The following is a 26,851-nucleotide window of genomic DNA, read 5'->3' on the forward strand; positions in this document are numbered from 1 at the left end:
CGTGCAGTATGTGACTCTGTGCACTGGGGTCATTGTTCCCAAGTTAGAATCAAAACAAAGTTACATAAAACTTAACTGTAGTTACATTCAGTTTGGGTGACATATCTTGTATGCACAGGCCAGCCTAGATCCCCTATATTTTTAATGAAATACAACTTTGTCAGTTTTACCACATCCAAAGTTCTGTATTTGTTGCAGCCTCTAGAAGGTTTATGAATATAATTTTTCTTCTTTTATTCATGTACTTTTTGAAAATGTGATAATATGATTTGGAGCCTGAATTTTCAAAGCAATTAAATGCTAACTCGTATCAATTAAAACATTTTCAAAGTATGTAATATAAAAAGTTGAAGTCTTCCCTATAATCTAATACCACAAGTGGTAACCATTGTGAAAAACTTAGCACCATTAAAATCTTAGCTCTGCAGATATTTATCTATTTCTGTACAAACACTTATACATGCATGTAAATATATATTTAGAACTATACCTATTTAACAAGATATCATGAAATATTTTCAAATTTGTAGATAGGTCTGTTGTACCATTTTAAAAGGCTGCATAGGATTCTGTTTTCAAAACGCATTTTTTTCTTTTTTGATCTTGGTAAAACATAATAACTACATTTACCATTTCAACCATTTTAAGTGTACATTTCAGAGCCATTAAATATTATCATAATATTTTAATCTTTTCAATCACTGATAGACATTAAGGTGGTTTCCAAAATTTTATATTATAAAAAAGGTGCTAAAATAAATGTCCTTATACAAACTTTTCATCTGAAGGATATTTGTAAATCAGAGATTGCTACATTTTAAGCTATGCATGTTCAGTAGTTTTGTTAAACACTCTTAAATTGCTCTCTGAGAAGGCTGTATCAATTTGCACATGCCGCAACTGTGTGTGAGAGCATTAGCTTGTGGGAGAAAAGTACCATTGTTTCAAGGAAATTGTTTCAAAGTGCTAATGCAATCAAGCATCTTTCCAAAAATTCACTGTTAATTTGTAGTTCTTCTAAAAGTTTCCTGTGTTTATTTTCTGCCCATTTTCTCTGTGTTGGTCTTTTTCTTATAGCTCCTATAGGAACTGTTTTTTCAGGTTAATTTATGTACAGCAAAATGCATGGATTTTATGTTCTTGGTTCCATCAGTCTGACAAATGCAGTCATCTAAGTAATTCCAATTCCTATCATGATATGAAATATTTCCATCACTCCAGAACATTCCCTCATATGTTTTGGGGGACATTCCCTCATATGTTTCCTATATTACTATGTTATAAAAAAAACTCTTACATTTCTTTAAATGCTGTGTGCTAATTTTGATATATATTTGCACATATATATATATTTGCGCATATATTCCATATATATATTCAGTGTGGGATATCAATCTGACTTTCTGTTTTGGGGTTTACATTAGGCCTTTATTTTTTGGAATTTTTAAAAAGTAAGTGAGCTAAGGATTGATTTTTTCAAACAGATGTAAATTATCCATGATTATTTATTAAATAGTTGGGTTTTTTTCCTTTTAGTTCCATGCTACCATATCTCATCCAAATACCATGTGTCTGATTGGAACTTTTGTTTAATACGACAGATCTTCCCACCATTCTTCCTGTTGCTTAATGAGCTTCAGCCTCATTGGCCTCAGTGTTCCTCAGACAGACCAAATACAGTCCCAACTCAGAAACTAGGCACTTGCTATTTGCTAGGCCTTGAATATCTTCCTCCTGCGTACTGGCTCTCATTCCCTTCAGTTGCATTTTCTGCTTTGAGCTTGTTTCTAATCCATGGAAATTTTTCACTTCTTTTAGGACAAATGTAGATTTTTATATTTTACATCTTACCTCCTACTGCTATGTGTTTGAACCTCAGGGAGGGCTCAAAGGATGCAACTGGAGCAAGAAGTGACCAGAAGCTTAACCTTTTGCCTGGATTTACATGATGACACTACAATTTAGTGTATCTGCAGTTTTGGTCAAATTAATTAACCTATGTTTCTACATGCTTAAAAATCGGGATAGTAATTACACCTAACATAGAATGTTGTTTTGGTAATCATCTAAAATCATCTGCTTAAAACCCATCGAAGTGTACATGACCCACGGTGAGTACTCAAAAATTAATTAATTACTGTTAACCCCTTTCAAATTTGCCTTTTTGGTATTTAAATGATCTTACTGCTATGGGCTTTGTCCTTCATTTTATTATTTTAACAACCTTCAAATAGCTTTAAAGCATTCAATTTATTAGAGTTCTTAGCTATTTAGAATTATTATAATTATAATAGATTATTAGGTTATTAGAATTCTTGGTTTTTCCATTAGAAGTTTTAGGCATTTAAGCCTGTATTTATCACATCTTCTGGCTCTTGTTCACCATAACTGGGTGAGCGTTGTGATTTTATTCGGATGCTTCTTGTGCAGCGGAGGAATTCCACGTGGCCTGGGCTTCTGACTGTGTCCCTCAAAAGCCATTTTGTATTGATTTAGTTCAAGCCCTGGGAGTGCCCAGGACCAATTTTTGTGATAATTCCTCATTTGGGGCTTCCCAGAGCACACCCAGGGGAGTGGCACTGTCCAGGGGTTTTGTTATTTCAGAGGGAAGCTATTTCTCAGAGTTCATACAAAGACTAGCTCACTTGTCATGTCTCTGTGTTTATGGGTGATTTTTTTTCCCCCAACAAGCCATTCATTTATTAAAAGGAAAGGCCTCTGATGGTCCAGCTTTTATGCAGGTGTTTTAGTTCAAATTTCTGCCTTTTGAAGGCCGCAGGTTTTGTGTCCTAGCTCTACACGGAGTTGAAATGCTAAGCTCATAACAGTTATCTAGGGTAGCATTTCCTTTCCAGGAGAACAATGGCAGTGCACGTGTTAACACAAATGAAGTTCACTTCCTTTTTTTCTTTTTAAGTCTGTAATGGAGGAATTTCCCTTCTTCTTTTTTTTTTTTTTTTTGCCTGTTTAATTATGCATTTAAAAGTTATGTAATATTCATCCATTACTGAGTGAACTGAGTGAATGAATGCATGAGCCTCCTGACTGGGGATCATACCTTCATGTCCTAAGAAAGAGCTGTTGTAGCAAGGTGAGCAAAAAAGAGTGAGCAAATCCATGAGGGGAGATCAAGACTAAAAGCTGGACGTATAACCTGGATCCCGGTTCTTGGTTTTTCCTCTGCCACCAGCAACCGATGTCCCTTTGCCAGGAAGATACCCGCAGGAGGCTGGTGTGGGTGACTCCAAGGGCTGGTGAAGTCAGTGATCCACGGTCCAAGTTCCCCTGGCTCATTGGCCTTCCTGCTGGAAAGTTACAACCCATTCACCTTCTGGAAAATCCACAAATATCAAGTTCAAACAGAAAGTAGAAACTCTGGATTGAAGTGTCTTTGATCCCTGAAGGCCCGTCCACACCTGTTGTCCCCAGGGGGCCTAGGCCACTGGCACAGAGCCGGGACGGGCTCCCTGTTGCAGATGCTGCTCACATATCCCCCGAGACCCTCACTAAGTCTTCCTGTGCCTCTGTCTACCCTCAGACTCCAAGATGGGGGTCACCTCTATCCCCTACCACAGGCGTAGCAGTGCCTTCTTTAAAGGAATTTATAATAACTTCTACTGATACTGAAGAAACTGGTACTCCTTATGAAAAAAGAAAAATTTGAGCTCTGTAAAACTCCTGTCTCCTAAAACAATCACTATCTGAAACTAAAACTCCTGTCCTTCTCTGATTGCCTAAAGCAAATTTGTGGATAATTCTTTTAGAGAATGGATCTCTGGAGCATCTCCATCTTCATATCTGCCAGGGAGGTAATCAACAACAGCTTCCCAGGCATTCTTACTCTGTCTGAATTCCCTGTCTGGAATGCTAGAAATGACTGAATTCCACTGTAGAGAATCTTCTGGGCATAAAAGTCTGGGTCTGCCTAAATGACATCCGGAGAGCGTCCTTAGACAGCATCTAGATTTCCACCAGCCAGTTCTGCTCCAGAAGGTCTGTGACAAAGATTAGCACCTCCACCAGGATAGTATTTATTACCCTGGACATAAAATTTCTAGGTCAAGCCCCATTCAACAAAGACATATCATGTTGTTCAAGGTAATTAGAGTAACAGTGAAAATTATTACTACATGATGTTACCATGACTGTGACTTCTACTGCCACATATGCAACAATTTCTGTGATAAGTGATTTATATGCATTATGACATTTAATTCTGTCATAGTGGCCTTGGAACCCCAAGTTCAGCCTTATTATCCAGAGATCTCTGAGGTTAACCAGTCTCATTTTTTACTCCAGCTCTTTTAGCAGTCAACTTCTCAAGTGGGAGATGTCATTTATGTTTTGTTGTAAATTGGATGACATGAGGTCTGTCTTGTCTCTGTGTCAATCCTGACATTCCCCATCTTGGCTCTGTAGCTTGGGTTCCATTCAAAACACTGAACAGAGTTTATAGAGACACAATATCCTTCTATATGCTGCCCGGTTTCCAAGTTAAAGGTCTACTTGGTTGATTCAAGACGCTCTTATATGTGCGTGTAACTTTGCTTCCCTCTGGCACCTGTGACTCCATCTTGCTGGTGACCAAATATCTTGCTCAAGGAGGACTTTTTTCTCTTGCTTTGGCCAGAACCACACACACACACACACACACACAATTTCATTTCCACCACTCTAAACTCAAACATGAGGTCACCTTTTCCTCCAATGAATCACTAAGCCTCCCAATCGCTGGCTGTGGTCCCGAGCTTGCATTCAAGCTTAGGTATGCTTCCAGACCATGTCTCTCCACGTGTAAATGTCTACCACTTGCCAAATACAGAGCAGCACCCAGAGGAGCATGTCTCTCATCTTAGAGGACTTGCCCCCACGGTGGTCCACCTGCCTCACTATGACAGCATTTGTCTCTAACAACTCATTTCTCTTTTCTGCTTGCAACTCACTTTCACACAAACCGCGAAAGCTGCTCTATACCATCTGGTAATGCCTCAGGGACTATTCTCAATGGCAGAGGTCATATTTCCATAAATGTATTGGATTCAATGGAAGGCTGTGACTGTTTTGAAAAACCTCCCCAGATGTCTATGAGAACCTGATTCTTAGCGCCATCACCTCTACTATCTTTCTGCAAGCTCCTCCTTCTGTGCTCTTCCTGAATTCACTTCCATCCATCCATCAGAATCCTATGCCTCCTGACTGGTCAGGCTGAGGAGGAATTACAGGCCACCTGGAACACCTTCGAGCAGACAAGGACTTGACAAGAAGCTCAGAGACCAGCTCTGGTCTCAGGCAGAGAAAAACTCACTCTCTTCCAAACACAAATAAAGCATTTGCCTGAGCAGAAAGTTAAGGGAGCTTTGCTTGATACATGTCAGTGTGAGAGAGACCATAAACCCCAGGTCTTCTTTTCTTAATGAATCTTTAAAAAGTATATAAACAGCATATGTTTATTTTAGGGAATTCTAGGAATGCTGAAAAGCACAATGAGGACAATAAAAATGACTTTTAATTATGTTATTCAGATATAAGGACACTAACACTTTGGTGTCTATTACCCCCACATTTTTTTAATGGGGAGGGGCTGGCGTGCAACAGATAAACTGCAGTCAACAACCACTTTCACCTTAAAGTATATCGTGAACATCTTTTCTTGCTATTAAATATACTTCAACACAATCCTTTGAATGGCTGCTTGGTAGTACACTGTTTGACATGTAATTTATCTTTTAATCTGACTCTGTTGGATGTTTTTAGCTTTTCCTTTTTTCATTATTATAAGCAAGGCTTTGGTAGTATGATGCGTGACATCACCTACACTGAGCATTTCCCAAAGTCGGAAGGGTGCTTTGATGAGTTATAATGAGCGGCATTCACCTGATCGGACAGAACGGAATGTATGATTCTTCGCTATCACTCAGTCCCCAGCTTACAAACACCTATGATTTTGTGACTTAACGTTTCATGCTATACAAAGTCCACAAGGGCAACTTTTATCTGCCTAGACAGCCTGATCCCAAGCAGTTTATGAGCAACTTGTATGGGGACTAGTCTAATCAGAATAGGACAGATACTAGGGCTTTAGCATGAGGCACACGGGGTGGGGCTGTATTCGGAGCAGCCTGTGGATTCGAAATGGGGAAGGGGACAACGTTTTCAGGGATGTAGAGGAAGTGTTTTGAATCTTAGTAAAATCCCATGTTAGGAAGTTAGAAACTGACCATGTAAAACTTCACCTCAGAATCCTGAGCTATCGCAACAATCTCACAGAACACTGAAGAGCAGGACCTCACAGCAAGCCAGCACAGAGTTTAAGAGCCAGACAGTGGAACTGGGCAGTGGGAAAACCACGGGCTCAAAATGGGAGCACTTATGTTATAAGGCCCCGTGTCAGTAAACCGAGACTTAATACCTAATTTAGCAGTTTCAACTTCCCTGGGGAAATGCAATCTTGAATCGACCAAATGGTAATTTCCTGGTCAACACTGGGAGATAATAAGATGATAAACCCCCTCTTTCTCCTTCAGAGGGCCACCTTGATTAAAACAATGCATTTTTTTGCTGATAATTTCCTTTTAGTCCCTGCTCCCTTTCTGCCTTTAAAAATCTTTCCTTCTGTGAAGCTTAATGGGGCTCCCCTCTGCTTGCTAGATGGGATGCTGCCCGATTCATGAGTCATTTAATAAAGCCAATTAGCTCTCCAAATTTTGTTGCTGTTTTTTTAACAAGTGTCACCAGTGTCAAGATACTGAGTTTCTCTGGCATCGAGAGTATCACCTTTCATTCTTTTAGCATCTACAGGAAAGAAGATACTGGTTACACATTGCAGACCTCCTCTACTTCCTTTTTTTGCTAATTATATGAAACTTATTTGAAAAACTGTTTCCATTCCCCGTACACAAACCCCAGCTGGTGGCTGAGGGAACATCGCTTCTTCAATAGCTGAACTGGATCCTCATGTTGTTGTGGTCATTGCTGATCATCTTAGGTGAGTTCAATGATTGGAGTTAGACCTGAGGTGATAGCAAGATGAGATCTCTAGGTCGAGAAAGGCCTAAGGATTTATCAAAGCACAGGGACCAGTAGGAATGCTCAGGTCTCTGCTTCTAGATTATATTTCAAAGGCTGCTACCAAGCGGTGGGCCTCAGAAAGATCAATTTGCAATGTGTCCTAATCCTTAATGTTCAAGGCACGCTACTTTACCATTGGCTGGTTGTGAACTTCTGTTTTGATCTATTAGACCTTAGAGAGTAACATGTTCTCAGAACAAAGTTTTCACAATTTCAATGTTTCATACTCCTCCATGAAAACTATTCTGACAGCTATCTGTAAGATTTGGGTTCAGAAGATGAAATTGAGGCCCTTTCGTCATGTTCCCTTGTTCAACTGTGGGCCATGAAGGAGATGAGGGATGCTACTGGGAAACAAGATTCTTTGCTCTACGTTCAATAGCACTAAATGAATATTAATGAAATAAAAAGACTCTCAATAAAATATAACCAGAGAAAAGGGATCAATTCAGGGTGGGTCTAATTCTCATAACTCTGCTTTGTGCCAGTCTCAGGTTAATAACCAGTGTCGCAGCTAGACCAGCCTTTATAGTTCATATTATGATTGCAAGATGCCCTTCGGCAACAACTACCAGGAAACTTTGAAAAAAATAAAGGCTTATTCCTTATAAGGCCAGGAAATTACACAGCACACCTGGGGCCACACAGTGAGGTCGTGGGTAGAGAGAGAAGGGGAGAGCACAAACTTGGGGTTCTCTTTTCACTGGAGTGGAGAGTGGGGGCCTAGGGTTTCATAGGCTCACTCTATGTTGAATTGAGAACTTAAGAGCAGAAATCAAAAATTAAGTCAGGTGTTTGCATTACAAAAAGAAAAAAAACAATTGCCAGGGTTTACACTCCAGGCTCTCACTGGCAATGTTTCCCGATGAACCCTTTGTGACTTGAGACTGTGTTATCATATCGCAGTGTGCCAACCTCCTGAACAGCACAGGCGTGAGGACAGGTTGCGGGAGGGGGGCAAGCTCCATCTCTAAATATCCAATATCCATGGGACTTGCAGCAATCCCTTTGGTCCAGGGATGGCTTTGCAGCTTACCTCGTGATTGTAAAGTAAAGGAGGATTCATTGTATGTTTGAGGGAGATTGAACGGTGGTTGGTCATGGAGTAGGGGAATAGAAAGGAGGGGAAGATGGAACCATTTTGAGCCATTGAGCAGACTGAAATGCATTTCTCAACTGTGCTCTGTGCTAACCTCTGGTTTTTGATCCCCTCCCAGCTCCTGTGAGTGAGCAGTCAGGTGAGTACTCTTGTCTCTCTCCTCTGTCTCGGGGGTACCAGGCCTCCTGGGACCACACGGTCATGCAGAGAAGGGCGTAGAAAGTGTCTGCATGCCTGAGTGTTACTGCTCTCCTAGGCCAACCTGCTCCAGGGTTGCAGTCCCTGCTCTGGGCACCGCCTGCCTGGCGGGGTGATCAGGCCCTGCCCAGCCTTTCTAGGGCATCCAGGTTTGCCTTCTTGCTAAAACCCTAAGTGTAGAGAGGAAAGCAACATCTGAAAGATGAGGTGCAAACTGCTCAGAAGGCCCATTTGGGGAGAACTGTTTTCCTGGCCCAAAGCCCCTAATTCCTCCTCATTGTCCTGCTGAATGTCCGCACAGCTCTGGAAACAGTTATTCTCTGAGGAAAATGGCTAAGAACCTCTGGGTGGTCAGAATGACCATGTGTCATTGCTTCTCTAGCTCCAGACCAGAAGTCAGCAAACTTCTGTAAAAGACTGGAGGGTAAATAGCTTAGGTTTTTCAGGTCTGAATTGTAGTTCAGCTGCTTAATTATCACTGTAGCAGGAATGAGAATGGCTTTGTTCCAGTAACACGTTGGTTACCCCAACAGTGGCTGGCCAGCTCACAAGCCTTGGTTTACCAACACTTATTCTAGACCATTATTTAATTCTGATTTGTCTCATACATGTGGTACTTCTCTGAAGTTGGGTGACTAAACCTAATTTCATCTCACTCCTGATTTAAAGCTGTGCTCAACAAAGGAAGTGAATGAAAACAATATTCTATTCAATGTACACGTGAGCCAAAGCTAAACCTAAAGAAATGGATAATTGTCCCTCTGCCTACTCATGACAACTGCCACCCGGAAGGGGCTTTGCGGCTCTCAGGACCTGACCTGAACTCTAAGGAGAAAGCGATCCCTTCCTCACCTTCAGGGCTGTCGGCCCCGGAGGCAGGTTCTTGGTCTTGTTGCAAGAAAGAACTGAGGGATGGACACAAACACAGTTGAGCTGTAGGAGTTTATTGAGAGAGTTTAAAGAAGAGAAAATACACACCTGAGAGCTGGGTGCAGGCTCACCCAGAGGTGGCTGCCTCAAGGAAGCAGCAGGGAGTTTTTTATGAAAAGGGAGATGAATACTCACCAGGTGGGGACAGGTTTCTAAGGGAGCAGGTGGGGTCTTCTCAGAGGTCAGGCTTGTTCTACCCTCATGTTGGGCGAGGGATTTGGGGGCTACACTTGGTTCTTATTGGAACTCTTATGGGATGGAGAATAATGGTTTTTACTATGTTAATGGTGAAAGGATGTGAGTTTTACTATTTTTTTAGTGAAATAATTAGTAGCCTTTAATGACGTCTACATGTGTGATTTTTACTATATTGAAGAGTGTATAATGCGGTTCTGTGCTGAAGTTTGAGTCGGCTTCTCCTCCATGTTGGAACCAGCTGGTTTGGGCTGGTCTGTTATCTACGTCATCACGCCCCTCATCCTACAGAACAGCACAGCTTACAAGGAAAGTATACAATGTAACCAACCAGCCAAATGTAAACAATGGCCCAAGTCCCCAGCGCCCTTCCCTGCTCATGTCAGGCTACCTACCTGCACTAGCAGTGAGTGTTGGATGGAGCAGAAGCCAGGGACACCACGGGAGTTCTGGCCTAGGGCTTGTTCAGAAGCAAGACTCAGCTCTCGTGTTCATATTGTCCCATGAATAACCCTTGATGACTGACTCAAAGGCCTACTTAGGCCCCTGCAGGTCTGAACCTGAGGTTGCCCACCACGCACCTTTTCAACAGCATCTCTACCCGTGGTGCGGAATGTTTCCCTCCTATCCCCGCAGCATTCTCCCTGGGAATTTCTCTGTTTTCTGGATGAAAACTGTACTGGTAGTTTAAAATCAGCTTGAGTCTAAGTCTCATGGGATCACAGATCCCCCATCTGTGAAGAAGGGCAAATACCTTGAACTAAGCTAATTGTCTCGGCAACCTACCTTTTCTGCACTTCTACTTTCATAAAAACAGAACAAAACAAAACAAAAAATCAACCCAGATTACTGCCAAATTTCCAACAGGTAAATCTGGTTCCCTACCTGGAATAGCCACCAGCAAACCATTTACCTTTTTTTCCAAAAATTGTAATTCCAAAGTTAGGCTTCCAATGGTATTTTGGCTTTGTTTCTGCAGTGGTATTTTATGAGGCATCGCATCTCTTATATGACTGATCTCTGCTTACTTACACTACACATCCAACGTCTGGCAGTTGTGGTACCAGTAATTGAACAGTGGTAAGGAGATTTTTATTGGGGCCATAAATTAGTTCCTCACCTTGAGGTCAAAATCCTCAACTATAATCCTGAAATGTCATGCAGACATTGCAAACACAGAACACAGTCTGCCACTTCATAAATAAGTGAAGTGACAAGGTGGAAATTAGAGAATCCATGACCAGTGTAAGGAGAGCAGCCCTGGAGGGGGACATTCGTCTTTGGCAATGACTTTTTTCTCACTGTAAGAAGTCATCTAAAGAGCTGAACCTTGCATGAAAATGCATCTCAATCTCATTATGCATTGAGTGGATAGGAAAATTTTCTTGACCGCGTTCAAGCAGGAAGTTCCAAGAATGAAAGATGCTAGATTTTATTCCAATAACCAATTTATTTACCAGCTATGTTAGCCACTTGGTAATTTCATCTGGCAAGGCAAGAAGGGACGGAACATGAATTTATAACACAGTCTCGTGCCTTTGAAGGCTGGAGGAAAGTACAGGGGCTGGGAAAGCAAAGTGACCACTGGGGACAATGGCCTCTTTTGTGGTGTCACCAGTACAGAGAGCTAAGGAGAAGGAGCTCTGGCAGTAGACTCCCTTATCCATGTAAAAGTTATGTCCACCTTGACATTCCCTTCAATGGACTGAATGTTTGAATCCACACCCCTCAATTCATATGTTGAAACCTTAATCCCAACATGATGGTATTTGGAGTTGGGGGTAATTAGGTCATGAGGTTGAAGTCCTCATGAATGGGATTAGCGTCATGTGGGCATACAACCAGAAGTCAGCAGCTAGCACCCTGAAAAGAGGGTCCTCACCGGAACTGACCCTGCTGGCAGCCTGACTGTGGACTTTCAGTCCAGAGTGTTGAGAAATAAATTTCTGTTGTTGATACGCCACCCAGTTTACGGTATTTTGTTATCGAAATCAAAGCTGACTAAGAAATCCCGCCAGGCCAAATAGGATGCTGCCTTGAGTAATGAAAGCACGGGCTGCATCCTCCATCTTGTCTAAAGGTGAAGAGGCCACACCTGATTCCCTCTCCCTGCCCAGGAGCAAGAAAGCAGGTCAGACATCTGCGCTCTTTGCAGACATGGCTAATCCAGTTCCCCTCTCTCAATCTCTTGCAGACTGGCTGACCCTTCTGACCCCCGCCTCTGTCTTTGAAGGAGACAGTGTAGTTCTGACATGCCAGAGGAAAGGGGACTGGAAAGTAAAGACTATGACTTATTACAAGGATGGAAAAGTGTTACAATTTTCAAATAAGGCCTCAAGCTTCCCCATCCCAAGTGCAGTTTTGAGTGACAGCGGCAACTATCACTGCACTGCTACTGGAAGAAAATACTTCCAGAAGACAGACATTTCAACAATAGTAAATATTGAAGTCCAAGGTAAAACTCCACTGCTGGGGAAGCTGGGCTGAGCAAGAGACGGTGGTAGCAAAGCAGGGTGGGTACCTGGGAGGGGAAGGCTGCCCACACACTGAATATGAACCAGAGTTCTTGTGGTTTGGCCGTACAAAGAAGACATAACGGATGGCGTGTCTGGTTTCGAGTGTCCTCTTTGCTGGGGCTGCTTCTCGCCAGGTGCTTTTCCTAAGGAGCCATAAATCTCATTGCTCTGACAACTGTTGTGATCCTTCTTCCTAGAACTATTTCTACAACCGGTGCTGACAGTCAGCCCCTCCTGGCCCACTGAGGGAACGCCAGTGACCCTGACCTGTAAGACCCAGCTCTCTCCACAGAGATCCTATGTCCAGCTCCGGTTTCGCTTCTTCAGAGATGGCCGAGCCCAAGGGTCAGGCGGGAGCAGCTCCCCAGAGCTCCAGATCCCTGCCATGTGGAGGCAAGACTCAGGGTCCTACTGGTGCAAGGCAGAAACAGTGACCCAGAGTGTCAGAAAATGGAGCCACCGATCTCCAATTCACGTGCAGAGTAAGTATTAGTGGGGCTGAGCGTGGAGGTAAACAGGACTGTGGCTGCGGTTCAGACTGGACGTCTTGCTTCTTGGTACAACTCCCATCCCTGTGCAAAGGAGGATCTGGGGTAGAAAAACTCCCAGAATTCCTTTTAGCATTTCACAAGAATGACAAATGGACTAAGCTCCTGCTAAAAAACACTAGGCAACAGAGCAAATTTGAAGATCTAAGTGAATTTATGAAGCACTAGTCCATCTAGCAAGTACAGAGATGCTCGGAGGAGTAGGGGAGTCATACAAACTAAGAGATTTTTATAGGCTGGAGGATGGGGTAAGGAAGTTATCAGCAAAAGAAAAGGACTGTTTCAGGCCAGGACATCTTTTGCAGAGGGAAGGAATGGCAGGGTTTTGATCATGCAGATTCCTTCCTAGGGCTGATCAGGAAATTTCAGATTGACTGTTAGAAGGTCACATTCTTGGGATAGTTCGGCACTGAAATTGATTTGCTGTGTGGGGGTAAATGACTCTATGTTTTTTCCTTTTAAAAGGGTGCTTATAATCTTTCTTTTTATTAAAGTAATATTTGTCAATCAGTCTTCATTGATCACCGCATGCCTTGGCATTTAGCAGTGGGCTGGGGACTTTAAAAGGCATGCCTGTTCTCCAGTACCTCTCCAAATGGCTCTGCGGTGCTGGATTGCACCCCAGATTGGCTTATTAGACGGCAACACTGTGCTGCGGTGCAGGGGGTTAAATGAAGCATCAGAGAAACTGGAAATCAAACCGAACAGTGATGGTCAGAGGAGGGGTTGCAATTTGTGCTGATCTTTGACATTGGGAAAAATGGAGGAATTGTCTGGGTATTGTTATTAGGAACAGAGCTTTTTCCAAGATAGGAGTAATGCTCCCAGGGACTCTCTTCATTCAGTGCAAAAGCACCTGCATAGTGACCCATCCAAGAAAAAAAAAAGTTTCCTGTCTCATGGAGTGGATGACCTGTCAAAGTTCTTTTAATGATCACTACCCATGACGTTGACCAGGATCAGGGGTAGGACATGCAAGCGTCTGTATCCACATTCTTTACGGATAATGGCCACGGAGTCCCTTCTGTTGTGCTCATGGTGGATCACATGGACCAGCCCCACATTTCCGCTCCTTCCGTTAGACGTGAGATCAGTCTGCCCTCTGGCCCCCTGATCATGTGAGTCAGGGTTCTCACATGCCATCTTCTATCCACCTAGGTGTCCCGGTCTCTAATGCCACCCTGGAGACCCAGGCTCCCGGGGGACAGGTGATCGAAGGCAGGACTCTGGTGTTACTCTGCTCAGTGGCGGAGGGCTCAGGAAACATCACATTTTCCTGGCACAGAGAGGCTGCAGGAACCAGCCTGGGAAGGAAGACCCAGCCCTCCCTGCGGGCAGAGCTGGAGATCGCAGCCGTGAGGGAGCGCGATGCCGGCCAGTACTACTGCGGAGCTGACAACGGCCATGGTGCCATCTGGAGCAAGATGGTGACTGTCCCTGTGAGAAGTGAGTTGCGTTCCCTCCTCCCAGGCAGAACCCCAAACCAAGGTCATGGCGCCGGGGAGTCACAAGGACATTCCCAGAGGGCCCGGGGATCGCGCTGGGAGGACGCCAGCAACTGGGTTACCCTGGCAAGTTAAACCTGACACCTTTCTTCTCGTGGAAGAAAGCATAAAGGGGGCTGGATGGGCATTAGAAAAAAATTAGATGAGACCAATAAATGACCATGTCTCCGGATAGTACCCCAGAATTGATGTTCCCCCAAATTTCTAAAGGCATTGTGGAAAAAATGACCTCTGATTGTTCCGGGCAGGGGTGTGTGTAAGAATGGAAAGAATACACAATGGGCGGGGGGCCAGGCCCTGGGCTGAGATCATGGGAGCTGCGAGTCTCCTGCAGCTTCAAACAGCCTCTCTGACAGCTCCCGTGTCTCCCTCAGTCCCAGTGTCCCGCCCCGTCCTCACCCTCGGGGCTCCCGGGGCCCAGGCTGCAGTGGGGGATGTGCTGGAGCTCCGCTGTGAGGCCCAGAGAGGCTCTCCCCCGATCCTGTACCGCTTTTATCACGAGAATGTCACCCTGGGGAACAGCTCAGCCCCCTTTGGTGGAGGAGCATCTTTCAACCTCTCTCTGACGGAAGAGCATTCTGGGAACTTCTCCTGCGAGGCTGACAACGGCCTGGGGCCCCAGCGCAGTGAGGCGGTGCCTCTCAGTGTCTCAGGTGGGTTGCTGGTCCCTGGATACAGGAGTCCTGTGATCAGTGGCTGTCCCAGCAGTTCTGTTGGTACCGTAACGGGGTTTCAGAAGGTAGGTGGAGGCCTAGGTGACGTCTGCTGTGTGGGGGGAGTTAGAGGAAGTCATCTCAGGGCCTGGCTGCTGCTCTTCTCGCCACACTAGCCTGAAAAGTTACGCTCCAACACTCATACTTAGATGACGTTACATGAATTTACATTTATCATTCCTGCATAGTACTGATAAGGATTCCAGGATCTATGCCTTACCGTCTGAGGCTGAAGCACTGGTTTCTTTCCTCAGGGATTGGTGGCTATAGAAGAAACCTTGTCACAGTCAGCGTTCTTGGGGGACTGTTTGGTGTCCTTGGTTTCGTTGCTGTTGCTCTATTTTATCACTGTTCCCACAAGATATCAGGTTGGTATCTACTCTTTGTTTTAATTGCCCTTTACTGCTGTGACCTTTTCAATTACTGATACAGAATTTGCCAAAAAAGAAAAGAAAACCTTCTAAAATCTAATCAATTACTTTTATGTGTCACAATTTTCTAAAGTTCCATGCAGTAGGCCATGTTGCCTTATTACTAGTTTTACAAGGTCCTTTCCCTATTATTATTAATAATAAATATCAATCATTAAAAATCATTTAATCATTTTCAATAAAGTGTCTATGTAGTACAGCAAAATATAATAATGAGCTAGACTTAAAAGAACTAAAACAGTTTAGTACAACATTTTCTCTTTTGTTTCTCCATCTCTTATGAGTTTCCATGCTCATGCCAAGAGCAATTACTCCTCTTTGAATTCTTGGGTCTATTCTATGGAACATAGGGGGCCCTCTGCACCCACGTGTCTGGAAGTCGATGGCGGCTGTGGGTTGGAATCTCAACCAGAACAGTCAAGCAGAGCACATACGTGTGATCTCTCGGTGTGGCCTGGACTTCCTCCTTAGGAGGGTGACCTCAGGGGAGTCAATCTTTTTACATGCTGGCTTAGGCTCCAAAAGCAAGTGTGATAGTGAATATGCAACCTTTTATCAATCAATTGCACAATTCACCGCAAATATCACTCCCACCACCATTTTGATAGGTCCTAGTGCCTACCAAACTTGCCCAGGTGCAAGGGGAGGGAGCATAGACTCCCCCTCCAAATCGAGGAACTGCCAAAGAATCTGCAGCCATGTTCATGAAATTCCCACACTCACCACTGCAAATCCCAGCCCCTGTCTCCCAACCCCAACAGACCGTCTAAAAGCACAAGCCTCTTGGCTGCGCTCTCTGGTCTTGGCAAATGCCCAGGGAGCGAATGGTTCCAGGGGCCAGATTCGGCTTCCTGAGCCCTTCTAATCCTGCCTCAGACATTCTTCACTATCTTATTACCTTTCCAATACCCTTGAATAGACTTTAAAATGTATTTCCCAGCCTTCCCTGTCATCCTTAGAAGACAGGTAAGTTCAGTTTCTTCTTCCATCATTAAAAGAAGCATAAAAACATCCACCTTGCATAACCAACACTTTCATAAAGCTGCTGCGTTTTCAGCATTTGCAGCATAATTATATCTCTTTGTAACATATTCTTTTCCAGACCAAGAATTTAAAGAATTCTTCTAAGTGATATCCCATATTGATCCCTGCTAGTATTCTACTAGCCAAAAATTGTTACCAGTGACCATCATTGGATCTCTTATGTATGGCAAGCTTGCATATATTATCTGTAATTTAAAAAAAATGATTTTTTAGTGAGGTATCATTGTCTATGCATAACAATCCTGGGGAATTAAGTAGTTTGCTCTGTTCACTCAACCAGAAGAGGGCAGAGCTAAGACCGGAATCCATCTGTATAAGCCTGACCAGAAAACCTCAAACCTGACTCATGCCCCTCCTGACTAGAACTATTTTCCTTTTCAAAGTTCAACTCATTTCAATAAGGTGTTATTTATTAATCTGTAAGACACAGAACAAGCATGGGGCAAAATGGAATTGCAATGTAAACTTTGAATCTCTTGCAAAATGCTGTCTTAGATGTATCAACTGCCACCAAGTGAAAGAAATTTTGGAATTTCAATCTTTTACATAGTGTAAAAACTTAATGCAGTTTTTCAAGTCCCGTGGAAGTTGTATTTAAAATAGGCTATCTAAGACTAACAAATTGTGATATTACACCAACTGGATCCCTTCCTACTTCTCTATTGCCAAAATAACTTTTTTAGGCCCTCATTCCTTTCCAGAACCTTCTGCCTCTCATCACTGTCTTGCTCTTTGGGGGATGAAATGACTTTTAAGGAACCTCTATTGGGCTCTGCTCTGTTTTCTCATCTACAACATAAGAAGATAATGTTACCTCAGATCTGCCCCATGATACACCTAACCTATTTTCGACTCTTCCAGACTACAAAAGGGGTTATTTTTTTGTTTTCTATAGAGAGAGCATAGAGCACCCAAGAGAGGGCAAATGCCCATGTGAAAACACCATTCAGGCCTCCTATTTAGTCACCTCTGCTGTTGTCCTGTTGGTCAAAGTCATGTGGTTATGTCCAAATGGGAGGCGGTAGAGAAATGGTGTCTGCCCTTTTATTAAGGAATAACAAAGAAACATCACAAATTGATGCATACAGGAAGATAGGAACAAAATGGGCTGTTACTGCATCTATTTCCCATGTCATCATTGGTTGCACTTACAGTCTTAAAACTTCCCACTGCTTTTCAGTGTAACTTATACACCCACATAGAACTATTTTTCCCTGAATTTGCTTATAGAGCTAGGGTGACTAAGTCAGAAGAGGCTTTCAGTCTCAGGCACAAGCTGGTCATGCCTCTGACCTTTAGATATACAGTTCATGGAGAACTTCATTGAAGGCACCTATTTTTTTCCTTCAAATAAATGACTCAATTGAGACCACCTCAGCCCATCAAAGGTGATCAAACAGGATAGAATCAGGATCTTGATCTGTTCACTTCCATGAGGGTCTATGGGCCCCTATATAAATTATCCAAATTCCAACTTATTAACTGTTGAGCCCTGCATAGCATAGTAATATTTGGATAATGTGTTGGCTTTTGCCTAATAAAAACAATGTCTTAGTTTATTTCCAAATCTCCCAGGTACGTCCATGCTGATATACTGCTTTTCTTGTTCTGCATCTCTCTGTAAAGTCAAATGGTGCACAAGAGACCCTACTGGGTCTTAGGAATGCCAGTATCAAGCCTAACCCCAAGACCACTGCTATATAGTGGGTGCTGCAAATATCAAAACATTTAAAAAGTAACAAGATTGTTCACCATGTAAGAACTTGTTCGTTATGCTTCAGAAGATTGGAGAGTTAGGCTTGGGGTTGATCAATGATTGTGTATTGAGTCACCTATACAGAATTTTATTGTTGTTAACAACCATTTGATCAATAAATATGAGAGATGCCCTCTCAAAATAAGTAAGTAAGTAAGTAAGTAACAAGAGTCATGGGAGGTCTAAACAAGAAAAGTAGTCAAGTAAAATTCCAGCCACACACAGCTAAAATATTTTGCAATACTTAAAACAGCATTTTATAGATACATGAATGGGGACAATAGAACAAAATAAGAAGTCCAGAAACAGTGACCAATGTGTGTGGGGTTTGTCATTTGAATTGGCATTTCAAATCAGTGGGGAAAAAAATGGTTATTCTGATGTTGGAATAAATCAGTGGTCATTTTGACAGAATCTAATTGGATTTCCGTGCTATACCTTCTGTCTTACCAGATGTCTACATATGGTTACATCATGTAAAAGTTCTAAGAGATAAAGTTCCCTCCCTTGAAACGAATCTCTTTTTATCTGCTTTTCAGGAGGAAGTTCTGTCACTGACGCACTCAGGTAAGAATAATCTTCCTATTCAAAATTGCCACTCTAGAGGTCTCCCTCATTTACAGTTTAAAATGCTTATTACTACTCTGCACGTAGGGGGTCAAGGAATTGATTACATAGTGTCTTCCTACAGTACTTACTCATGTCCCTACTTCATTGCATTTGTGCTGTCAGGGTCCTGTCTTAGGGTGGTCCACTGACTCTAGGCGTTATCTTGCATAGGATGAGATTTTTACAATTATTTTACAAATTCATATATTCAATAAGATTGCTTATTGAATACTTACAAAGCATGAGTGAGCTTTTGTTAGATATTTTGATAGGTAATTGGAATTTAGTGAATGGAATATATTTCCACAAGGGATATATTGTCTTACAGGGAATGTAAGATACAGGCAAAGCATATGAAAGAAAGAGAAAAGTAATGAGAAAGAGGCAGATGACGTTCTATGAGAGTTTATAAGAGAAAAAATAAATAAATATCAAGGCAACATCATTGTCTTATTTATAACTTTTGAAAAAACTGAAAATGAGGAACAGGAAAAATTGTGCCAAATCGGAGTGCCTATCCTATTAAGAAAATCAAGTCGTGATTATGTGACAGGTCCTGGCTGTCCACCAGATAGTCTAACAGGGTGCCACGGCTGCCTGGCTTCTACCTGCCGTCTCCCTAGCCTGTCTCCTCTCTGTTCTCACTCCCTGTTCACTTTCTCACAGAGATGCTTCCGGACCAAACCCACAAGAGTCCCCCGGCTCCAGCCCACTCCCAGCCACCGAGGAGCTACAGCCTGTGTATGCCAATGGTGAGTCTCCCCATTGAAGGGGCTCTGTGGCTGAGGCAGGGAAGGGAGGGAGAGCAGGAGAAAAGGCCATGAGCCGCCCCATCCTCCTGTGGCCTGGTCACTCCCAGTAAATAAATGGCTCTCTAGCAATCATGTCGGGGTCAGGAGGACAGTCATGGAGCCTAGAACTGGGAAGACACGTATGAAATCTGGAACCTTGTCCGTGGACATCTGTGAACTCTTGTCTTTTTCCTGCAGTGGACCCTGTAGAGGCGGATGTAGTTTATTCCCAGGTCTGGAGCATCCAGCTTGCAGAGGGCTCAGGTGAGAAACTGCAAAGTGGTTCTTGTCAGATGCATCTTCCCAGGAAACTGGAACAGTGTGCGCAATAGAGGCTTCAATCCATCACTTGCCTTTGATGTGAAATTTGTAGACTCACGAGGAAGCAAGAGATCTCTGCAGGCAGGTTCTTGTGAAGAAGATGAATTGAAAAACAAAAAGACAGATGGTCCACTGAGTCTTTGTTCAGCTGAGAATAGACAACCAGGGAGAATCTGGGATATAAAGCAAAGGAATGAAGTCAGATAGGAGTGCGAATATCTAACATCATAGTGTCTAAAGTCCAGGAGGAATTGTCTCAGGTGAAGAGGGTCATTGCATTGCCTCTTCTAAAGGCCCTGCCATCCTGGGATAGGATGGAAGGAGTCACTGAACAAATCAAGAGAATTTTCACTTCGCCGTGTAACTTTGCAAGAACTGAGGTGATAGTTCTTTAGCAGTACACAGCTATGTCCTTCAAGCTGCTCCCCAGGGCCCTTGAAGCAGTAACCTTAAAGCCTGCCCTTTGGTCTGTGCTCCTGGCTGCTTCTGATGGAGTGAGTAGCTGTTGGCACCATGGCTGATTTCCTGGAAGATGGGCATCCAGATACTCTTCTCTGAGCCTCTGAAGCTGGGCCCTCTGCCAGCTTTGCTTATAGTTGTACCACTCAGCTTCCTGTAGAGCATAAATTATCCTGCCATTCTCCTTCTCTGTCTGTGATGAGCCCAATGCAATGGAAAAGGTATACTCAGGTCCACTGGATGTGTATCTTCCTGGCCATTGAGGCATTGATCAGTTAAGGAAAGGGAGATTCGATCTCACTGTGCCTGCTTGGAAAAAAGGGGAAAAGAAGCAGACATCACTCAGCAGGTCTGGCAGCCACACTCTCAAGCTGCTGTGAGGCTCAGGGTCTCCCCTCTTGTCTGTGCCTCCAACTTCCTTCTACATAGTGAACACCTGTGGTTGGTTATCTAAAGAGCATAGAGGAATGACAGCAAAATGAGCCCAGATGAGTTTTTGCAATGGTCAGAAAAGCCAAAAAGAACAAGATCTTAAGGACAATAATCCGAGGAAGTGGCATCAGAGAGGAAGGGTTTCGTTTAATAAATGTTGGTGGAAGGCTTAGAGGATGTTTCGAGCCATCAAAGGACTTCAGAGTGAGCAACATTAAGGGATGGGTTGTACAGAACAGAAGATGGAAATTCACACAGTCAAGCAGAGCAGTTCTGTGTCCTGGCGCATAAAGTCTTGGACTAGGTCTTAATAGGAACCCAAGAACTCAGTTATGTATTTATTTGTTTTTCTCCACAGCGAGCACCAGAAGGACATTCCTGGAGATTCAGGTGAGCTAGAACTGTGGGAAGTTCTCCACCTTGACTCCCTCTACCATGCTCCTTCCCCTGACCATTTAGGTCCTTCCTTCTGTGTGTCTCTTCTAGGACTCCCAAGTTGTCTACTGTGACGTGAAGAAGACTTGACGCTTTGAGCGATCAGCAAGAAAGATCAGCAACAAGGATGGAACAGCACTAAGGTTGCATATCAGACCTAATGAAAATGCCCAAGTCTCAGAACCTCAGAAGCCACAGACAGAATGTGCTGCAGACAAGCCACCTGTGTCATCATTTTTGTCCTCATCATGTTCCCAATATCTTCTATTCACTAAATACTTATTGAACTTCCACAACATCCCAGACACTGTGTAAGAAAATTATTTCTGCTGTCTTTTCTTAAGCTATCAGTGTTCGGAGCTGAGAAAGAAGAACTGAAGACCTACTCTGAGGTGATATGAAGAGTATCCACTTCTGGGCTTTTCTTTCCTTCCCCAGCTAGGACTCCATTGTCTTTTGTCTCCACAGAGATCTCAAGCTTTAAGTGGAATCCTCTCTTGCTAACGTGAGGGTTGAGATGGTGGGAGGAAATAGCAGCTTGACTTTGCACGTCATATTTGTCCATTCTTGAATGGATGGTTTTACGTTGATTCACTCTGGCGTAGAATTAACAAGGGTCTTTGTGCCTTTTTGAGATGCTGAATGTTTTACACCTGTCACTACCATCACATAGGGAATAAAACCACAGCCTCTGCAACCGCCTCACCTGGGTGACAGCCCAATTTCATCCCCCACTAATTGTGTGGTCTTGAGCAAACTACTTAACTTCCCTGTGCCTCAGTTTCTTCATCTCTAAATAGAGATAACCCATGGGTTATTATGAAGATGAAACAAATATTTATAAATTGCCTAGAACAATGCCTGGCATATAAATAGCACCATTTAAGTCTTCATTAAATAAAATATGCCTAGTTATCACTTAGCCTCAAACTCAATACTAAAGAAGTTCAAAAAGCTGAGTAATGGGGGTCTCCAACCAAGTGACTATTAAATGCAACTGTGGGATTTTCACCAGCACACACCTTTGACTAACCATCTGTGTAGTTCCCTCCTCTGCTGAAGATCAATCCCTGATGGGAGATTCTCAGGTGACTGTGGGCTTGGGTTTGGTAATTCATCTACACAGAAATAGTTTAAAATGTTTTATAAACTACAGAGGATAATTTTGAAGTCCATCAGAAAAATGATTAAGAATGGTTACCATTATTATTTAAAGTTTTATGTTGAAATAATTACACATTCTTGGCAAGGCCACCTAACTTCTGAGCTCTGAGCATCAGAGACTGACAGCTGACATATCCCACGGGTTTAGTACAGTGTGAGCACAATCTCAATCCTGCAATTAACCCTCGGACCGCCTTAGCAGTGATGAACTTCTCTTCGCTACCACCAACACCTAACCATCCCTAAAGGAATAGTTCCGTTATTTATAGTAACTGGTACAAGAACCTCTAGGGGAACATATGAAAATTGTGTATAGGGACACAGGTTACTTGATGTATCTCCCCTCAGCCTTCCACTGGCTATCCCAAATCACCATACTAAGAATTACTTACCTACGTATTTCTGGTTTGCTGGAATCTGGGTGAAATCATAGACTTTCAGGAATCCTCCCATGTTGCCAAGGTCTAGCTGAATGGTTAAGTTGCCAGTGACGACTCTGGCCTTAGGTGGAGACTACCTGCCAAAAGCTACCATGTAACTCTCCTCCACACACCGATCACAGATATGTATGGCCTGGCTATTCCAAAATCTGAGAGGGCTACTGCTCCCTGGATCCTTCAAGCCGAGAAGGGCCGCAGAACCTATGGATTTTAATATATAAGGTACCTTCATTGTAGAAAAATTAGAAATACAGACAATCAAAATATATGTTTTCTATGTATATGCTCACATACACGTATGTATGAGATTTTAAAGGAATAAAAACTATAACCTGTTCACAAAAATGTTTTAACATTTTCATGCCATTAAAGGTTATTCTAAGATATTCGTAGTGTTGCTCGGTATGCTTGGATATAAGTAATTTGTTTTGCATGTGACTTATTTGGGGGCCTTTCTAGTATTGACAGTTACTATGACAACCAGTGCGGCAATCAACATCCTTGCCTCCAAGGCAACGTTTTGGATGGTACTACTAGTTTAGTCTGTCATTCTACTCAGAGTCAGAGAAGAGCGTGGCAGGCAGAATCTTTCCTGAAACACCCAGGTGGTTGCATGAAGGGTTATCAGCCTCTTACCTGTTACCGCCACAATATGGAAGTGAAACAACCTTGTAGGAAAGAGCCGTCTCCACTTCCTCAGCATTCTACGTGAGGAAATAGAGATCAAACTCAGCAGGAGTCTCTCCCTTCCTTCCTTTCTATTCATTCAAAACATTCTGAAGAGTAGCTTCTGGTTTCTGCCTCCTGTTACTTTTTGAAAGACTCCTTCAGGTCCGTTGCTGAAAGTGTCTCCTCTCAAAGCACTGGAGGAGGAGGACCTCCTGTTGATGCGGCTGTAGCTACTGATGTTCAGGGAGAAGGACAATTTGGAGTGAGAACTGAAGTGGCAGGAGGATGGAGACCCGGGGACGCTGAGATCCTGGGGGCTTTCTCAGAGCCCACCTCTGACCAGTGCCTCGCAGTAAGGCTGCGTCTCCACTTCCATTCAGTCTCCAGAGCTATTTCTCCAGGGAAGAGAGAAAATGAGAAGACCTTCATTTCCAAGAATGTGTGAAAGTGATACGTTTCAATTTCTAGTAGGAAAAACAATAGTCTTTTTTGGTCATGAATTTCTGTTCTGATCATATAGGAAACTGTATAGATGATGGAATTGAGACTTTTTTCAATAGTAACCATCAATAATCTACACCTTCCTGCCATACTGAATAAAAAGCAAAACTATTTAGATAACAGATTGAAATTCATGATAGTCAGTGAGGCTCTTCGATAAGGTATCTGCTTACTTGTGGACAAGGGAGGGTAAGAACTTAGCTAAGAAACTTGACTCCTTTCTCTGTATTTAGTAGCTGTTCTGTACATAATGATTCTGTACAGAATGAAAGAATGGGTTCTCTTTCTCTCTGGCTCTGTGTCCTAAGCCCTATTGGAACCCTGGAGAAGGGAAGTAGTCATGAAAAGAATGAACAATGGCCTGGAGATGAGCATCTTGGAAAGTGAACAGCACCTGGTAACGGGCAGTGCATGTGTTTAAAGTTTCCTTTGTGGGTGTAAAATGAAGAGTGCTGTTGGGGAAGTAGAACCTTTGGGGAGACGTGGTATATGGGGGAAGACGTTATGATAGGAAGAGGGGAAGACAAGAGCGGAATGGAACTGAAAAACTCACAGAATTACAGAGCAGAAATGTTGCTCATTTCTCATGCTCTCATGGACAGCTTTAGTCAGGGAACCATGTGGCAAGTGTCCCTGTTGTGCTCTCACTGATTTCGAGAAACGCCGTCTTTCTGACCAGCTCAGGAGGCATACAGATTCTTTCTCAGACACCTGACGCTGAGGACTGCTGGACATGCAAATGAATGGTGGTTTCCTCAGACCCGGGCTCTTCCGTCCCACATGGCGTCTGCTCTGAAAATAGACATGTTTTGCTGAGTGGACAGATGCTTTCTGGTCTTCTGAAGCTTTCTAATTCCTTAGCCTTTATACCAGATGCTCAAAACCGGTGGTCTACGACCTGTCTCTAGCTCCCAGACCTGTTTTGTTTCACTAGCATGTGTTTTTTGTTTTTTCATTAAAACTTTACATTTGTGGACAAGATGGTGTCAGGGTCTTCCTCTTAAACTGTATCTGTTGAAAAACCACATCAACAAGAGTGAGATTGGTGCCTATCAAAACCTTACAAAAAACTATCATAAATACATAAGGAGACAGAACTGCAGGGGAACAGAAGTTGCTTGGAGAGAAAGAGGCATTTGGAGATGAAGGAGTGCCTCCCAGGTGAAGTTTTTCTCTCTCCCATATCGTCCTGATCTTTCCCCAACCCTGTGGGGCAATTCTTCTACTAGCCTGGGTCGGTGGAGTGGATATCAGGGCAGCACTGGGACCCAGCCATGATGGGCAGCAGGTGACACTACGTAATCGGTGTACTTCCGGGTGAGAATTCCTGTCTCTCCACTGCCATCCACATCCCGAGGACTAAGTAATTAGCCCTGAAAGAGGCAAAGAAGTCCCTTGGGAAAGACCTGTGGCCGTAATAGAAGTACAGAGAATCCTTTAGCAGGTAGGCAAATTGGGGACTGTGTCCAGTTAGAGCTCTGGAGGTTTTCTGAGGGCGACCACTGCTCAACACTCCCTAGACATACCAAGTTGTGTACAAGAATAGCCAAGTAGAGATAATAACTATGAAATTGTATGGCAAAATAAATAACTGACAAGTGGATTAATTAGCACATAAAATAATTCTAGAGAAAAAGATAGTAATCTGGAAGATCAGGAAAATCTCCCCTAAAAAACTCATCAAGGGGGAAAGAAATGGAAACTATAAAAGGCAAGTTAAGAAATATGGATGATGGTAGTGGAAGTGTCAGTGTCTATATAATGTATGTAGTACAGATAAAAATAATAAGAGGAGAAAACTTGTGGAAAAAATAATAACCAAGAATTTTACCTAATCAGAGAAATGAAAGATTTCACATTGCAAGTGTCAAATTTTGCTAAGCTGAATAGATAGGGACAACCTAAACATGAAAGTAAAGTTTAAGAGTATCATAGAACAAGGGAAAATTCTAAAATACTCAAGGAGATAGAGGTATTATCTATAAATCACAGAAATTAGATCGACTGCAAAATTCTGAACACTAACAGTAAATGCAAGAAATTGGTGGAAAGTAATATTTTCAAAGTGGAACCTATAATTTTACATTTAACTAGGTAAGATAAATCATTTTAGATCCACTTAGGCTTTCATTTAACTGTAAGAGTGAATAAGAGTATCTCTGGTATAATAGGACTCAGTATTTTACTACACACACACACACACACACCTCTAAAAACTGAGGAAGTCCTCCAGAAAGGAGAAAAATATATGCAGGAATATGTCAGAAATATGGAAGGTAAGTTTGAGTAATTGAATAGTAACAGGTTTTTGTTTAAATAAACAATGACAAAACAATAGAAAGAAAAAACAAAATTGAGCAACTTCTATTACTTAAACTCAAGAGTGTGGTAACATGATTGACGATGAGTGGGAGGGAGTTGTGTCAAAGAAATATACATGATGTTGTTAGTCACCTCAGTAAGACAGGAATTACTACCAGAAAACAAAAACAGAATGTATAACTTTCAGAGCATCACAAAAAAATTCAGCCTCTGACTGGACTGTAGCCTCTGCTGAGCAGAACATGGCTGTGTCTTCCATGAATGCTCAACTTGGCTTATCTGTCAGGGATCTATCTCCCCTAGAAGCTACGGATTTGGCTTCATAAGGTTTGATTTGAAAACAAAATCTTAGAATAGACTGAAATTTATAAGCTCAGCCTCAACCAACACTGAGGCCACCCAAGTGAAAAGCAGTCTGGGAAGCAAACCCAAAGATGGACCGAATACGGTCCGATGCTCAGGGACGGATGGAGCGCGACAGCCCAGGAGGCACCAAGCTCATTGTGGAAGACCAGCTTGTGTGGGGACAGAAGACTACCTGATTCGTCCTTTACACCCAGCACGGGGGTCAGGTGGTGGGGAGCCCACCAACCTGGACTGTGATGTGAATTTTGATGTCTATTTACCGGAAAGTGAAAGTGAACTTGGAGAACACTGTCAATCTTCCCTGGACAGCAGGAAAGAATACAGCAGTTTAGGAATAGC

At 42.9% G+C, this 26,851-nt stretch overlaps 1 protein-coding gene across 1 annotated transcript; it reads left to right on the forward strand.

Moving 5' to 3' along the window:
- Positions 1-6,899: 6,899 nt before the first annotated feature.
- LOC118930743 (Fc receptor-like protein 2) lies at positions 6,900-21,968 on the forward strand. Its single transcript, XM_057495183.1, has 11 exons — positions 6,900-6,985; positions 11,685-11,945; positions 12,204-12,488; positions 13,713-14,000; positions 14,434-14,712; positions 15,027-15,140; positions 18,543-18,570; positions 19,279-19,364; positions 19,602-19,667; positions 20,974-21,005; positions 21,102-21,968. Exons 1-11 carry the CDS (start codon positions 6,955-6,957, stop codon positions 21,138-21,140), a joined length of 1,509 nt encoding a protein of 502 aa, XP_057351166.1. The 5' UTR covers positions 6,900-6,954; the 3' UTR covers positions 21,141-21,968.
- Positions 21,969-26,851: the final 4,883 nt, after the last annotated feature.

The sequence above is a fragment of the Manis pentadactyla genome, chromosome 19, assembly GCF_030020395.1.
Source record: "Manis pentadactyla isolate mManPen7 chromosome 19, mManPen7.hap1, whole genome shotgun sequence".
Lineage (NCBI taxonomy): Eukaryota > Metazoa > Chordata > Mammalia > Pholidota > Manidae > Manis > Manis pentadactyla.